Raw genomic sequence first — 18,069 nt, forward strand, 5'->3', positions numbered from 1 at the left:
GAAAATCGAAGAATTAACTAGGTAGAAAGGCAAAATGAGCAATTGGATAATGATTGCAATATATTAAGAAAATAAAAATTTTGATGGAAGTGCTACTTTAACTAAACGCAGAGTAAATAAACAAGTGTCAATCAAATCAGTGGTATTGCCTGTTTGTTAAACATCTGCCTGTATTTGTCTTGACTGAGGACGCCATTAACCACTTAACCCCCGAGGGTGGTTTGCATATTAATGACCAAGCCAATTTTTTCAATTCTGACCACTGTTCCTTTGAGGTTATAACTCTGAAATGCTTCAATGGATCCCGGTGATTATGACAATATTTTTTCGTGACATATTGTACTTCATGTTAGTGATAAAATTTCTTTGATATGACTTGCGATTATTTGTGAATAAAAGATATTTGGCGAAAATTTCACATTTTTTCAGCTTTGAATTTTCATGCCCTTAAATCAGAGATATGTCACACAAAATACTTAAGTAACATTTCCCACATGTCTACTTTACATCAGCCGAATATTGGAACCAATTTTTTTTTTTTTTGTTAGGAAGTTATAAGGGTTAAAAGGTAAACAGCGATTTGTCATTTTTACTCCATTTGTTTTTTTTAGGGACCACCTCACATTTGAAGTCACTTTGAGGGTCTATGTGACAGAAAATACTCAAAAGTGACACCATTCTAAAAACTGCCCCCCCTCAAGGTGCTCAAAACTACATCCAAGATGTTTATTAACCGTTCAGGTGCTTCACAGGAATTTTTGGAATGATTTTTTTTTTTTTTTTTTTTTTTAAACTGAACATTTAACTTTTTTTCACAAAAAATTCAAATCGGACCAAATTTTTTTTTGTTACCAAGGGTAACAGGAGAAATTGGACCCCAGAAGTGGTTATGCAATTTGTCCTGAGTACGCTGATACTCAATAAGTGCAGGTAAACTACTGTTTGGGCGCATGGCAGAGCTCAGAAGGGAAGGAGCGCCGTTTGACTTTTTCAATGCAAAATTGGCTGGAATTGATATCTGACGCCATGTCGCGTTTGCAGAGCCCCTGATGTGCATAAACAGTGGAAACACCTGACAAATGACACAATTTTGGAAACTAGACCCCCCAAGGAACTTATTTAGATATGTAGTGAGCACTTTAAACCCCCAAGTGCTTCACAGAAGTTTATAACGTTGAGCCGTAAAAATAAAAAATCATTTTTTTTTCACAAAAATGTTTTTGCCCCCAATTTTTTATTTTACCAAGGGTAACAGGAGAAACTGGACTCAAAGTTGTTGTCCAATTTGTACTGAGTACGCTGATACCCCATATGTGGTGGTAAACCACTGTTTGGGGCGCATGGCAGATCTCGGAAGGGAAGGAGCTCGGATTTTACTTTTATGGTTTGTAGGTGCCATGACCCACTGGGATAGCCCAAGAGGTTCCAAAACAGCATAACTCCCCATAAGTGTCCCCATTTTATGAACTACACCTCTTGGTGAATTCATCTAGGGGTGCAGTGATCATATTGACACCATGGGTGTGTTGCAGAATTTTATACTATTGGGCAGTGAGGACAAAATAACTAAGTTTTTACCACCACAATTTTGTTTTAGCCAAAGATTTTACATTTTCACACAAGTGGGTAAAAATGGCACCAAAATTTGTCCCACAATTTCTACTGAATGTGGCAATACCCCATATGTGACTATACAGTGCCTATTCAAGTAAATGGGTCTGTGCACATGTCAGTATGTTTCCACGGACCCATGTGTCCATGGGCAAGACACGCTGACATGTTCATTTTTTTTAATGTCAGGACGGGCCATAAAACGACCCGTGCACATGCATACACATAACACATGGATGTCATCCATGTGACACGCATCTGCGCTGGGGAAGAAGCATTAGGGTATGTGCACACATTGCAGATTTTGATGCGTTTCTGCAGCATTTTTGGACGTGCGGAATTGCCTCAGATCCGCAGTGCGTTGTTCACACAATGTGTTAATGGGAAATACAAAAATGCTGTGCATATGCTGCGGAAAAATCCTTGCGGATTCGCTGCATTTTTTGTTCCCGCAGCATGTCAATTCATTGTGCGGATCTGCAGCGTTTCTGCACCCATTGACTTCCATTGTGTCAGGCACATCCGCAGCAAAACCGCCAATGTAAAAAAGAGGGAGTGTGTGGGCGGAGCTATGTGTGTGCGCCAGTGTCTGCGTGAATCTGTGCGGGTGTGCGCGGCTCTGTGTGTGCTTGTTTGTGCATGTGTCCCTGTGTGTGTGCGGGTCTGTGTAAGAAGCCATTGTCTGATGGAACTACTACTCCCATCCGGCAATAAATGCTCCCAGTGACAGCATTGCCGATGATGGGAAAGTAGCCCCATCAGACAATGGCTGTGTTCTATAGTGAAAAAAAACATACAGTACATACACATAACATACAACACATAACATAGAGTACATACTTACCAATCACCTAGTCCCTGAAGCCCTCGATTCTCCTGGAATAAAACAGGATGTCACTGTTCTATAGGGGAGATCATCGTGGAACACTCGTTATTAATTGGACTGCGTTGGACAAGGGAGTATACAGTTGGTTTATTATTTTTTTATTTTTTGCAGTTGATCGATGGCTTTGGGGAATTAGGTGTGGTTGTAAGTATGGTGAAATTAAGAATATTAAAATACTTCTGGCTGTGTATTTTTTAACCCTTTCACTAATATAGGATTAGTAATGGATAGGTGTCTTATTGATGCCTCTCCATTACTAACCAGGCTTGATGTCACCTTATAATACAAAGGTGACATTAACCCCTTATTACCCCATATGCCACTGCTACAGGGCAGTGGGAAGAGAGGCGCTAAGTGCCGGATTTGGCACACCTTACAGATGCGCCATTTCTGGGGCAGCTGGGTGCAGGCATTAGTAGCCAGGGGGGGGGGGGGGCAATATCCATGGCCCCTCTAGGCTATGAATATCAGCCGCTGTATGCGTAGACTTTCTGGCTATAAATTATTTTAATAGCCAGTAACGGCTACGTAGACAGCTGTGGGCTGATATTCATAGCCTGGGAAGATCCATGGGTATTACCCCTTCCCAGGCTATAAACACTTGCCCCTAGTCGCCTGATTTCCAACTCTGGACTTAAAAATTGCACGGGAGCCCATGCAATTTTTTCCCCCCATTTTTTTTAAATTAAACCGATATTGCGTTTAAGGCTGGGGTCACACTTGCGAGAAACTCGCACTAGTCTCACACCTCAATACCCGGCACTGCCGCCGGCACTCGATATCGATAGACAGATATATCTATAGCTCCCTGGTTAAGAACAGAGAAGAAAGACGACCTCACAGAAGAAGAGACAACTGTAGCTATATTTTTCCATGGTCAGTAAACGTTGCAGATTGGGTGCTGCACACATCTGCAGCGTCCAATCTGCAGTGGCCAGATGTTATAGCATAGTGGATGGGATGTTATGAAATTCCATCTCCACTATTCGTGCAGACACGCCTACGGCATCCCTGCGTATACACCCATGTGGCGCATCTTTCAAGACCGCAGCATGTGTCTCTATTATTTTGCGGAGACTCTCAGTCTCTGCAAGATAAATATCACAGTCCAAAGTGTAGGATGCGGTGACTCCGCATGGTTCAATGAACAAATGCGCAATCACGTGGCGTACAATATCCGGCAGCACTTCGGAAGGAGCGGACATGCGCTGCTAATACTGAACTTGGAAACGTACCCAAAGTGTTTTGATCCCTAATCCCTGCCCGATCTCTCTTCATCCACCCCCCTTTGCGCCGCCTCCATGCGCACATTTAGCAGCCGACGAGCATTGATTGGTGACGCAGTTCATCGATCAACACTAGTGCTCGCTGTTTTCCACTTTTCTTTTTCACTCCCCCTTTGTGTCACCCCTGTGCGCACATCCAGCAGCCGCTGAGCTTTGATTAGTGACGCAGTTCACTCATCAGAGCTCGTGCCCGCTGTTTTACGCTTTTCACTGACTTTTTTTTTCCCCTGGTCGCTTTTTTTATTTTATTTTTTAACTAAAAATAAAGTACTGACACAATCACCGTATTCATAAAAAAGTCAATCCGTTCGTCCCATCAACGCTATTCAGTGGAGGAGGCATATGCTCTCCTTGCCTTCAACACTGATAGCGAGAACCCCACATTTCTTTATTTTTCAGATTCGTCTTTCTTTCTCCTCATTTTCCTCCTCAGATCCTACTGAACCACCAAGCACATGTCCCAGGACAGAAGATGAACCAGCACACCCCACTACGGACCCCGTATGAAACACTGTTTCCTGATTTTGTGGCAGAAACCGCAATCAAGTTTGACACCACTGGACTCACAAAACTAGACTTTTTCAAAGTCTTTGTCTGAGAGTTTTGTTAACCTCATGGTGGGCCAAACTAATTTATATGCTCATCAATTTTTGTCACAAAACCCCAGTTCATCATTTTGTAACTGGTCTCCTGTAGACACAGTTAAAATTATGCATTTTTGGGGCCTGGTCCTTCACATGGGGATCCTGAAGAAGCCAGAACTTCGTCAATATTAGAGTGTTAATGTTTTATACATTACTCCAGTGTTCCGAATGGTCATGGCACGGACACTTTTTGAGGCCATCCACAAATTCACGCATTATACCGATAATGCACAGAGTCCCCCATTAGATGACCCCAACTTTGACCAACTGTTAAAAATTCGTCCGGTCATCGAACACTTCAACAAAAAGTTTGCAGAAGTGTACGTGCCCCTAAGGGACATCTGCGTGGATGAGTTTTTAGTTCATTGTAAGGGAACGCTCAGATTCCGTCAGTACCTGCCCAGCAAGAGGGCCAGGTATGGAATTACTCTATAAGCTGTGTGAGAGTACCTCAGGGTACACCTACAGGTTTACAGTTTACGAAGGGCAGGACACTCGGATTGAACCCTGAAATCCCCCCTGTCCTGGGAGTGAGTGGGAAAATTGTGTGAGATTTGGTGCACCTACTGCTGGATAATGTTTATCACCTCTACATGGATAACTTTTATACCAGCATCCCACTCTTCAGATCCCTCTCTGCGCGAGGTACCGCAGCCTGCAGTACTGTCTGCAAAAATCAGAGAGTCCTCCCAAAAACACTACTTGTGCAGATGCTCAGAAGGGGTGACAGCAGAGCCCAATGTAGCGACCACCTGCTGGTGGTTAAGTACAAGGACAAGAGGGATGTATTTTTCTTGACCACAATACATGGTGATGACCGCGCCCTCGGCACTGTATGAGGTACCCCTGCACAGGTCAGCAAACTGACCTGTGTACTGGGGTGCAACAAAAACATGGGGGGGGGGGCGTTGATCTCTCTGATCAACTCCAACCGTACAGTGCTTTGAGAAAGGCCTAGGTGTGGTACAAAATGCTGGCCACGCACATCTAACAGATGGCAATGCTCAACGCTTTCCTGCTGTCACGATGTTAAGGCCAGACTGTTATGTCGTACCTCCACTTCCAGGAGGTAGTGATTAAGTCCCTGATATTTGGCACTCAGGAAGGAGCAGACCCCAATCCTTCCTGAGGTGGCATTTCCACTGGTTAGGCACATCTAGATTAGTTCCTTAAGGGGTCTAGTTTCCAAAATAAGGTCACTTGTGTCAAAGCAGTAAAAAAAAAAAAAAAAACCCACACAAATCGGGCTCTTCAAACGCAACATGACACCCGCAGACCATTCCATCAAAGTCTGCATTCCAAAAAGTCACTACTTCCCTTCCGAGCCCTGATGTGTGCCCAAACAGTAGGTTTCTCTCACATATTGGGTATCAGCATACTCAGGACAAATTGTACAACAACTTTTGAGGTCCAATTTCTCCTGTTACAATTGGGAAAATAAAAAATTGGGACTAAAAGATATTTTTTGTGGAAGAAAAATTATGTTTTATTTTCACGCCCAGGCGTTATAAACTTTAGTGAAACACTTGATGGTTCAAAGTGCTCACCACACATCTAGCTAAGTTCCTTGGGGGTCTAGTTTCCAAAATGGGGTCACTTGTGGGGGGTTTCCACTCTTTAGGCACATCGGGGGCTCTCCAAACGCGACATGGCGTCCGTTCTCAATTCCAACCAATTTTGCGTTGAAAAAGTCAAACAGCGCTCCTCCTCTTCTGAGCTCTGCCATGCGCGCCTAAACAGTGTTTTTCCCCATATATTGGGTATTAACATGTTCAGGAGAAACTGTATTATACATTTGGGGCATCATTTTTTTTTGTTACCCTTGTGAAAAAAAAACATCTAAAGCTACATTTTAGTGAAAAAAAAAGTTAAATGTGATTTTTTTTTTCCTTTCATATTCCATTAATTTATGAAGCACCTGAAGTGTTAATAAACTTCTTGAATGTGGTTTTGATCAGCTTAAAGGGGTGTAGTATTTAGAATGGTGTCACTTGCAAGGTGGTCCCTGAAGCGAAAAAAAAAAAAAAGGTTTTGTTAATTTTGTTGTAAAAATGAGTAATCGCTGGTCAACTTTTAACCCTTATAATGTCCTAACAAAAAAATTGTTTCCAAAATTGTGCTGATGTAAAGTAGACATGTGAAAAATGTTGTTTATTTTCTATTTTGTGACATATTTCTCTGTTTTAGGCTTCTTTCTCACTTACCGTGGTTTTGTGTCCCGTTTTTGCGGCCCCAATAGATTTCTAAGGGGCTGCAATAATTCCACGGAGTGTTGTTTGGCCGTGAAAAAATATCGAGCCTGCTCAATATTTTTCACGGCTTATGGACACGACCCCCATTGAAAATCAATGGGGCCATAAAAATCACGGAAGTTGTCTTTGCGGTTCACCGTGACTTCCAGTTTTGCGGATCGCTGTTTTTTCCCCAATACTTTTGCCAGAGTATTGGAAACCCGAAAAACGTCGATCAGCAAGTTTTTTGTGGTCCCTTATTGCGGCAGACCGTGAAAATTGCGACAATACAGCTTGCAAAGAAGGCCCGCAATAACGGCCTGCAAAAAACACTGTAAGTGTAAAAGAAGCCTTAAGGGCATAAAAAGTCAAAGTTTGAAAATTACTAATTTTTCCAAATTTTGGCAAAATTTAATTTTTTTTACACAAACGCAAGTTATATCAAAGAAATTTTACGACTAATGTAAAGTACAATGTCACGAAAAAAGTCTCAGAATCGCCAGGATCCGTTGAAGCGTTCTAGAGTTATTACCTCATAAAGGGACAGTGGTCAGAATTGTAAAAATTGGCCCGATCATTAACGTGCAAACCACCCTCGGGGGTTAAGGGGTTAATGTATTAACTCACCAGTCTCGAGCCCCTGCTGCAATTTTCGTGGGCACCCTAGTTGGTATGAATTTGTGCGTAGCTGAATTGCTTGGCCTTGTTTCCATGGCTTTTTCACTGCATTTCTTCCTTGAAGATTACTTTTCTTTAGACTTCTCCAAACAGTAGATGGGTGTAGCTTGATCTGGTTTCTATCAGTACTGAGCTGATGACACTGGTGGACATCTTCAGTTTTGAAGCAAAATAAGTACTATATATACTCGAGTATAAGCCGAGATTTTCAGCCCATTATTTTAGGCTAAAAGTGCCCCTCTCTGCTTTTACTGCAGTCATTGTCCAAGGGGGTCGGCGGGGGAGGGGGAGTGGCGGCTGTCACATCATACTCACCTGCTCATGGCGCGGTCTCTGCAGGTCCCTGCTTCTCCAATGGTCTCTGGCGCCTGCAGCTCTTCCTGTGTTCAGCGGTCACGTGGTACTGCTCATTAAAGTAAACAACAATCAAATCAATAACACTGATGTCTCAATTAATTTTACTTTTATTGGTATCTATTTTTATTTTTTTAAATTTACCAGTAGCTGCTGCTCTTCCCACCCTAAGCTTATACTCGAGTCAATACGTTTTCCCAGTTCTTTGGGGCAAAATTAGGGGTCTCGGCTTATACTAGGGTCGGCTTATACTCGAGTATATACGGTATATGTCATTTATCTGCTATACTAAATTTCCTCTTCTTGAGCCAGATTAATGCTACACTTTTAGGTAAGGATTCTGGGATAAGTAGCTTATAAATGTTGCAATATTTTGGTGCTCCTCAAGGTACGCTGAAAGTTCTCAACATCTGGTTTTGTTACGCTATTTGTCCAGTTCCAACAACTCAGGCAGAATTGGGACAAATTTATGACCTGCAGCGTTCTCCATGCTACAAATTATACTCCAGCAAGGATTGCTTCTCTTCCTAATGAATCAGGAGTGTCCGACTGCAGCACACATCATCAATATCAGCGTGAACAATTCCAGTCTTGATAAATTATGGCCATCTGCATCTAGGGTCTTCATTGTTGTCCATTTCGTTGTGTTTCATCAAGAGCTTGAACAGCACAACTTGAATCTCCAGTTTGCTGTGAAATCTTTGCTTGCTGAGACCTTGCTGATGCAGTAGAACTACCTTGCATCTTATTGCTTATACTCAGTCTTGCCATGACTGATGACCTGTGACATAAACTGTCTATTACAACCTAATTTTTGTGTCAGAATTTGAATGTTCTTCACCTGTTTTAAGCATCCTACACAGATGTTTCAGTTAATGAGGGTTTCAACCTTACACCTGAAAATGAACTTCATCATCTGTTTGGAATACTTGTTACTCATACACCTGAATATAATCCTACAAAATCCCTGGCTTTGCAAGTCTACTTAGAAGAACTGATGCTGTTTTAAATGGAAGAGTGGTCACATCAAGTATTTTTATGTAATTTTTATTCTGCGCGTTTTTCCACACCTGTCTAAAACCATTGTGCTTTACTGCACTGATATAATCTTCTAATGTTGTTGTTTTTTTTCTTGATATTTTGAGAAGTTGTGGCAAAAAACCCAAAACTGGAATGATCACCCACCCTTTTATCTTCTCTATTGATCTTTGGTGCATTAATTGTCTAACAGTGGTTTGAAATGCATTTGTTACACCACTAACTATGGAGCTGTTAGTAGTTGGAGCAAAACATGTAAATATCTATAATACATTTGGGGTATGTGCACATGTTTAGCACTTGCAGCTAAAATTTCTGTATCGAATTGTTTCAGTTCACTGTAGCTGCAAATGAATGAGATTTCTGAAATCTTTTACAATCTGCTTATACTTTTCTTGAAGATTTGTACCATTAAATTAAATTCTCCCCCCTTCCAAATCTGCATGTCAATTCTTTCAGTGATTTTTGTGAATTATGTTGACTAGGAAAATAAAAAACACTGAATTATTTTGGTAAGCATTTTCACTGCCAGGAATTCATTTTTTTTTTGTGCAGAAATTTCTGCTGCATGTACTGCTAATACTCAACCTGTGCACATACCCTTGTAATTGCCACATTCTGTGCAAAATGACCCTTCAGTAACTGTCATGATCACAATAGCATTCATGCATGTTATTTCTTAGATGTATAGATGATTAATTCTATGCCATATATGTTTTTGTTTTTGCCTCTCATTTCAGAGCGCTTTGATCACCACTGTCCCTGGGTGGGGAACTGCGTGGGGAAAAGAAACTACAGATTTTTTTACATGTTCATTTTGTCGCTGTCATTTCTGACAGTCTTTATATTTGCATTCGTTATCACGCACATTATACTTCGTAAGTATGCGAGGGAAGCCATATTTTGATTTATTTAGATGTACTTTCATCTCAATTTTCGGTGTATTTTATTTTGCTGCATGTGGAAGCTTGCGTGTTATTTTGGTACCACTATTATAACCGCACTAAGAACAGCAGTTGGTTTTTCCAGTCTTATGATTCATTCCATAGCTTCATTAATCTCTGGAAATTAAGTTAAGGAAGTAGAAGTAGAAGGGTTTTGCCTTTTTAACTTGTATCCCTCCTGATTAGCGCATTGTGTTTTAAGAGTAGACTTGAGCCAGTTGACCTACTTTTCTTTAAAGTACTAATAACATTTTAATTTATTTTAATGTTGTCTACACCCAACATAAATTACTTGTGAAATTAAGCATTGAGCAGTCTGGGCATAAAATACTGAAAATTACATATTTGCAAAACATATGTAATAGAATTGTTTCAAACCACATGTAAAATGAAAAGTGCTTGTTCTATTGCCCATTTTATTTTAGTGTAAAAATGGATTAATGTTAACTTATAGACTATCATGGTGCTGACAGTGAACGTGTGCTATGTCGTGCATCATTTTCGGGTATATACGCCTACTGGAGGTGGGCATTAAGACTTCCTCGACTGCATCTGGGTGTTTGTCTCCTGTAGGTGTACACTCCCGAAAATGATGCGTGATGGCACCATATGTTCACCCTGTCGGCACCATTATAGTACATGGCCCTGTCTGCGCATAAGCCAGAATTCCATTTTGCAGGGGGTTCGGACTTGAGCCCCGATGGGACCAACAAACGGATGCCATAAGGCAGTGTGAAAGCACCCTAAAAGACAAACCCTATTTCATGGGCAGCTTAAAAGGCTTGTCTAGTGGGATATAAACTATTTAAAAAAAAAAAAATTAAAGGGTTTATATTTTGTAAATTAGAAACAATGCAAGCAATACCGTCCTAATCAATGACTTGGGCATTTTCAGACTCCTTGTAGTCAAACAATTTGAATGCTTTGCTATTTACTTGCTCTGTTTGGCCCAAAACACTTTCCTCTCAGTCTGCGGGATTTCAGTGGTCTAAAGTTGCGTTTTAGCCATGACACACAACATTCAACCAATAATGGCTATATGCCGCTCTGCATCACATTATAGTGCTAGTGAATGGGGTTGCTTTACTATTTGCAAAAAGTCGGAACCAGTTGTATCTTTTTTTTTTTGTGTGACTAGCTTTTTGTGGTCCTGATACCTTGCAGTGTCTCTCAATGTGACACAATTCTCTTGCTTTATGCTGCCATGTAGCATACAATGAGCTTTGGCTAAAAGACCTGTGTTCATCAAGTCACTGTGTGGCCCCAGCCTCATTCTTGAAAACCATCTTTACCCATTAGTTAGTTTTCTTATCTGTGACCATTTTAAGGTGGTGAATGGCTGAGGAGTTGTAATTTCAGTAAAGGGGTTGTCCAGGCTTGGGACATGTGAATCCTTTGAGCATGATGTGATCATTTGCTGGGAGTAGGCAGTGACCACAAGTATGAGACTTGCATACATCGGACATGTTCCGACCATACATATCTGGCCTCTCAATTTACTTCTATTGAGCGGTGCTGTACATGTCTAGTCGGCACTTGACTGTGTATATGCAAATCACATACTTGCGGCCACGCACCTGCCCACCTCCGACACTTGAGAATCCTAACCGTGTGCACACTGCATTTTGTGAGGATTCACAGGTCTGAAATCATTCATTGCAGACTTGAACCTGTATTGCCTTTTTAACACGAAGGTTCGGATACGGCTTTAAAGAAGTCTACTACTTGCGATATAAGACAATTTTATTTCAGAGAACAAAATTAGCCCCTTAGTGACGGAGCCAAATTTTTGAAATCTGACCAGTGTCACTTTATGTGGTAATAACTCTGCAACGCTTAAAAAATCCCAGTGATTTTGAGATTGTTTTTTCGTGACACATTATACTTTATGATAATGGTAAATTTAAGTCAATATGTCTTGTGTTTATTTATAAAAAATATAAAAAATTTGAGAAAAATGTTAAAAAATTAGCAATTTTCTACATTTGAATGATTATCTGTTGTGGATTCTGTTTGTGGGCTCCCTCTGGTGGTTACTGCTGGTACTGGGTGACTTTGGTGGGTTGCGGCCTTTGGTTTCCACCTGTCCATCAGAGGCTGGGTGTTTCCTATTTTACCTGGCCTTTCTGTCATTCCCTTGCCGGCTATCAATGTATTCAGATGTGCTCTGTTTGGTTCCTGCCTACCTGCTCCCAGATCTTTCAGGATAAGCTAAGTGCTGATTTTCAGTTGTTTGGTTTTTTGTCCAGCTTGCTTATTATGTCTTTATGCTAGCTGGTAGCTCTAGTGGACTGAGGTTCTCCCCATGTGCCATGAGTTGGCACATGGGTTCTTGTAATCTCAGGATGGTTTTTTTAATTAGGGTTTTTTGCTGACCGCTCAGTCCCCTTTTGTATCGTTCTGCTTTCTAGTTTACAGCGGGCCTCAATTTGCTAAAGCTATATATATCATCTCTATGTGTGTGCCTTCCTCTCATTTCACCGTCAATACATGTGGGGGGCAACTATATCTTTTGGGGTTCGTTCCTCTGGAGGCAAGTGAGGTCTTATTTTCTCTGCAGTACTAGTTAGCTCTTAGGCTGGTGCGTGGCGTCTAGAACCAACGTAGGCACGCTCCCTGGCTATCTCTAGTTGCGTTTGTCAGGCGTAGGGCAGCGGTCAGTCCAGGTTCCATCACCCTAGAGCTCGTCCGTTATTTATTTGTACTTTGCTTGTCCTGTGCTATCCCTAGCCATTGGGGATTCATGACAATTATCCCTTTAATCCAGATGGTCATACCACAGCAAACCATTAATAAATAACATTTCCCACATGTCTGCTTTACATCAGCACCATTTGTAAAATGTTATTTTATTTTGTTAGCATTTTAGGAGGTTTAAAAATGTAGCAGCAATTTTTCATTTTTTCAAGGAAATTTACAAAATTTATTTTTTTAGGGACTTATCCATGCTGGAAGTGACTTTAGGGGTCCCATATGTTGGGAAACCCCCAAACGTGATACCATTTTAAAAACAGCACCCCTTGACATACTGAAAACTGCTGTCAGGTAGTTTATTAACCCTTCAGGTGCTTTACAGGAATTAATGCAAAGTGGTATGACAGAAATGAAAATGTGTATTTTTACCACCTAAATGCCTCTAACTTCTGAACAGGTTCCACCAGCTGTCAGACTATAAGGCCGCTATTTGGTTGTGAATTGCCATGGCAAACATCAGGACCACACAATCATGATCTGAGGGCACCAATTTGGATAAAGAGGAAGCCCCCACACTGCTAACCATTTATAAGGATGTAGTCACTATTGACAGCAGCATCTAAGGGGTTAAACAGATTTGGAAGGTGCAACACTGATTGTGGCTGATGCAGCAAGTTGTCAGCTATAGTGTACAGCCGACAGCTGCTGGATTGTCACCTGCATGGGGAGGCTATTCTCTTATATCTCAGGTCAGTTAAAAGACGTATTGGCTGTCATTAAGGGGTTAAAGGAATAGTATGATTGAATAGTATGATTGCGTACACTTTTTTTTAAAATTTGTATATCTTAAAGATTAAATAGGTATATTGATTAACTACTTATACTCAGATCATTCGTCACCAAGAGGCTTTTAATCCTCATAAGTCTGGAATTACAGAAGCAACACCAAGACCGGGAACCCCTGGGAAATTAACAACACTGCACGGGTGTCCCCACTTTTGCAGGAATCCCAACACTGTACACGTGTACAGGTACCCCAGTTTATGCTTCTTAGTCAGTCTCTCTGGCCTTATATAGTGACTTGCACTATGTATAACTATGGTTTCACCCTGCCATTCAAGTGGCCAGCTTTCAAGATGGGATGAAACAGAGAGACCATGGAATCATCAAACAATGGGCAATGAACCCTTAGGCTATGTGCACACGTTCAGGATTTCTTGCAGAAAATTCCTGAGAACAACCTGAAATTTTCTGCAAGAAATCTGCATGCGTTTTTGCCACGTTTCTGGACATTTCCCAATGCATTTTATAGTGGGAAATCCGCAAAAAAAAATGCAAAATTAATGAACACGCTGCGTTTTTTACAGTGATGTGTTTTTTTCGCGGAAAAAAGCGCATCACGTGCACAAAAATTGCGGAATTAATTCTAAATGATGGGATGCATATTGTATGCTCTTTGTTTGCTGTTTTATAGCGTTTTTATCGCCAAAAAACTGCGAAAAATCAGCAACGTGTGCACACAGCTTTAAGGTACCTTCACACTAAGCGACTTTACAACGAGAACGACAGCGATCCGTGATGTTGCAGCGTCCTGGATAGCGATCTCGTTGTGTTTGACACGCAGCAGCGATCAGGATCCTGCTGTGATATCGCTGGTCGAAGCTAGAAGTCCAGAACTTTATTTGGATATATCGGGTTACTATGCGCGGCCCTGCGCTTAGTAACCCGATGTTTACCCTGGTTACCCGGGTGCTGCAGGGGGACAGTTTCAACGATGCCGAAGTCGTTCCCCTGATCGTTGGTCGCTGGAGAGAGCTGTCTGTGTGACAGCTCCCCAGCGACCACACAAGGACTTACCAACGATCGCATCGCTGGTCGTGATCGTTGGTAAGTCGTTTAGTGTAACGGTACCTTTAGAATATAAAAGCCACAAGGATTAGATAACTTCACCACAGACAGAGGTTAAATAAACCTTCATGTTTTACAATAACAAACATAGAGAAACTTTGTGAGGTAAAGGCATTCAGACAATGAGTAAACAGTCCTTAAGATTGTGTCACTATGAGCATTGTCAGTAAATGGATTACCAGTGATGCTACTTTGCAATGCTCTGAATGCATTCTGTATATTTCAATATGGACTCAGAATAGCCACTTTTATATTCACACAACAGAACCCCAAGTCTGGAGAACACCTTTTAAGGATAAGCTATTCAATATACCTAAAAAGTGCAAAATTACACAAATTAAAAATAATCCATTTGTGGAGCAGCGCTGCAGAAAGTCTTTAAAAGTCATTTAAATATAGTGGCCTCTATAATTATAATCCTTAAATGGAAGAAGTTTGGGACCACCAGAAGTCTTCCTAGACCTGGCCGTCCAGCCAAACTGAGCAATTGTGGGGGAGAAGAGCCTTGGTGAGAGGGGTAAAGAAGAATCCCAATATCACTGTGGCTGAGTTCCAGAGATGCAGATGGGAGAAAGTTGACTTTGTGAAATTATCACTGTAGCCCTCCACCAATCGGGTCTTTATGGCAGAGTGGCCCAATGGAAGCCTCTCCTCAGTGCAAGATATATGAAAGCCTGCATAGTTTGCTAAAAAAAAAAAAAGCACATGAAGGACTCCCAGACTATGAGAAATAATATTCTCTGGTCTGAGATGGATAGACCTTTTTGATGATAAGTCTAAGCGGCATGTGTGGAGAAAACCAGGCACTGCTCATCACCTGCCCAATACAATCCCAACAGTGAAACATGGTGGTGACAGCATCATGCTATGGGGGTGTTTTTCAGTTGCAGGGACAGGACGACTGGTTGCCATTGAAGGAAACATGAATGCGGCCAAGTGCAGAGAGATCCTGGATAAAAACCTCTTCCAGAGTGCTTTGGACCTCAGTCTTGGCCAAAGGTTCACCTTCCAACACGACAATGACCCTAAGCACACAGCTAAAATAACAAAGGCGTGGCTTCAGCGTAACTCTGTGACCATTCTTGACTGGCCAGAGTCCTGATTTAAACCCAATTGAGCATTTCTGGAGAAACCTGAAAATGACTGTCCACCAACGTTCACCATCCAACCTGACGGAACTGGAGAGGATCTGCAAGGAAGAATGGCAGAGGATCCCCAAATCCAGGTGTGAAAAACTTGTTGCATCATTCCCAAGAAGACTCATGGCTGTACTAGTTCAAAAGGTGCTTCTACTCAATACTGAGCAAAGGGTCTGAATACTTATGACCATGTGATATTTCAGTTTTTCTGTTATAATAAATTTTCAAAAATGTCTACCTTTTTTTTTTCAGTTAAGATGGGGTGCAGAGTGTAGATTCATGAGAAAACAAATGAACATTTTTGAATTTACCAAATGGCGGCAATGAAACAGTGAAAAATTTAAAGGGGTTTGAAAACTTTCCGTACCAACTTGTATAATGTCGGACTATTCTAAACATAAGATGGATTCAGCATCCACTCCTGTCAATTATCAGGTGTGGTGATAGTCCGTTCAATGGTCTCATAAAGTAATGTGTCCATCTACATAGAATTGGGGTCTGCTCCTCAACAAATCTCTACACAGCATTTAGAGTAGGAGTCCGTGGGCCACATTGGCTTCGTTTTTAATTGGTCTCTTAAATTAACGACAAAACCCCACTTTGTGTTCTACTAATATAGCATTGGTGTTCATGGGGAGGCCAAATAATGAAATAAGATAGATAGATATATGTGTGTTTGTGCGTGTATATATGTATATGTGTATATATATGTATATACATATATGTATGTGTAATGTGTGTGTGTGCGTATATATATATATATATATATATATATATATATATATATATATATATATATATATATATATATATATATATATATATATATTATATTTGCGTGTATATGTGTATACATAATATATATATTTATTTTACATAACCTTGCAGAATTTTTGCTGCTTTGGCCTTTTTTTTCCCAGAGGATATGAATGATAACGCCCAAACTTTTTCTCCACTCGATGCTAGTGGTTGGGTGAAGCCATTATTGTCAAACTACTGCATTTTTTGTTTTTAAATCATAATGACAACCCAAAACATTCAAATGACATTGACCAAAAGTTCACATACCCCATTTCATAATACCATGTATTGCCTCTCTAACATCAATGACAGCTTGAAGTCTTTTGTGGTAGTTGTGGATGAGGTTCTTCATTTTTTTCAGATGGTAAAGCTGCCCACTCTTCTTGTCAAAAAGCCTCAAATTCCTGGGCTGTCGAGCATGAACTGTGCGTTTGAGAACTCCCCAGAGTGGTTCAATGATAGCTGTTTATTTTAATATAATTTCCATGTATTTTGGTGTTTTGATAGAAAAATCCTCAACATCAGCACTTGCCACAAACCTATAGGTTCTTCTGCAAACTCTGGTGTAAATCATCGGCAGGAAGCTTATTTTCTTTCCTTATGTAACATCAATAGGAACTGCGTGATTGGCTGGTGGCAGTCAGGTGATTAGTGACATTCTGAAAGGTCCTTATGCTTTCAAGAAACTTGCATTTGAATTTCATTAATCAACCATGTGTATCCAAATTAGCGTTATGGCTTTGCGGAAGTGTGTAAATTCGCCTGACCATTTCTGTTTCACTTGTGGTGAATATCCGGTGTTAAATCAAAAGCAGAATATTAAACTTTGTGAAAAAAGTATACTTTGCATACTTCGACTAAAACTTGGAGGTAGATTGGGTGCCTCATGACATCTTGAAACTGTGTTGAGGACCCCCAAAATTGGTTCAAGGTTAAGAGAAAAGCTTTCCATTATGGGATTCCTGTGGTATGGCGAGAGCAAAAGAACCATAGTGATGACTGTTACTTTTGTTCATGCAATGTGAAAGGGTATAATTCCAAATGGAAGCATTTCATTTCATAACCCAATCTTCTCTCAGCAATTCGCCCCATCCCCCATGGCACAGATATACCAGTACTCAAGGCCCCTGCTATCTTGGATTAAATACCTAGCTCCGATGAAAGTGGAATTATACCTGAACCTGATGACAAATCGAGTTATGACTTTGAAGATGATACAAGACCATTTTTTTTTTCCCCAGGAGAAGGTGAAGGATTAAGTAAGACTTGAATCTTCTCAAAGATGCCGCTAAGTTACTTGAATCAAGGCTCAAATGCAGGAATTTAATGTTACCGGGAGTTTTTTTTCATATTCAGACATTGTGAAAAAAAGTTAGTTCCTTACTTTGCCGAGGAAGACAAGTTGGTTTATTGCATTGATGTTGAAGGTTTGATGGGTCAATTCAAAATTCAATGATACAGCGCAATGGCATCTTTTTATATATTCTTCAAAAAGTCTCAGCGGTTTTACTCCACAACGACTGTTTTTACGCTCCTATCCCTGTAGGTCATTCTGTACACTTGAAGGAAACCTGCGAGAACTTGGAATTGCAAGTTAGCAAGTGTGTGGGAAGTTGAAGGTTTTGTGCATGCTACTCGTGCAACAAGCTGAGTATACCAAGTACCCTTGTTTTCTGTGTCTGTGGGACAGTCGAGACCAACAAAATCAGTGGACAGTTGGCAGCCGAGGGTGCTCAGTCGGTAAAAAAAAATGTCCTCCGAGAAACTTTTGTACCTCCCTATAAAGTTGTTCTACCTCCTCTCCACATAAGATAGGGCTTGAGGAAGCAATTTGTATAATCACTTCCAAGAGATG

General features: G+C 40.8%; 1 protein-coding gene across 8 annotated transcripts in view; it reads left to right on the forward strand.

The window, feature by feature from the left end:
• ZDHHC14 (zDHHC palmitoyltransferase 14) overlaps positions 1-18,069 on the forward strand; it is a 213,507-nt gene that overhangs the window by 98,745 nt on the left and 96,693 nt on the right. For 7 of the 8 annotated variants that reach the window (XM_077283298.1, XM_077283302.1, XM_077283294.1 and 4 more), the window contains one exon: positions 9,469-9,606. The exons of the other annotated variant lie outside the window; for it this stretch is intronic. In XM_077283298.1, coding sequence (XP_077139413.1) covers positions 9,469-9,606 — 138 coding nt within the window. The remainder of the gene's footprint in view (positions 1-9,468; positions 9,607-18,069) is intronic. 8 annotated transcript variants of the gene reach the window in all.

Source organism: Ranitomeya variabilis, chromosome 2 (assembly GCF_051348905.1).
Source record: "Ranitomeya variabilis isolate aRanVar5 chromosome 2, aRanVar5.hap1, whole genome shotgun sequence".
NCBI classification, from domain to species: domain Eukaryota; kingdom Metazoa; phylum Chordata; class Amphibia; order Anura; family Dendrobatidae; genus Ranitomeya; species Ranitomeya variabilis.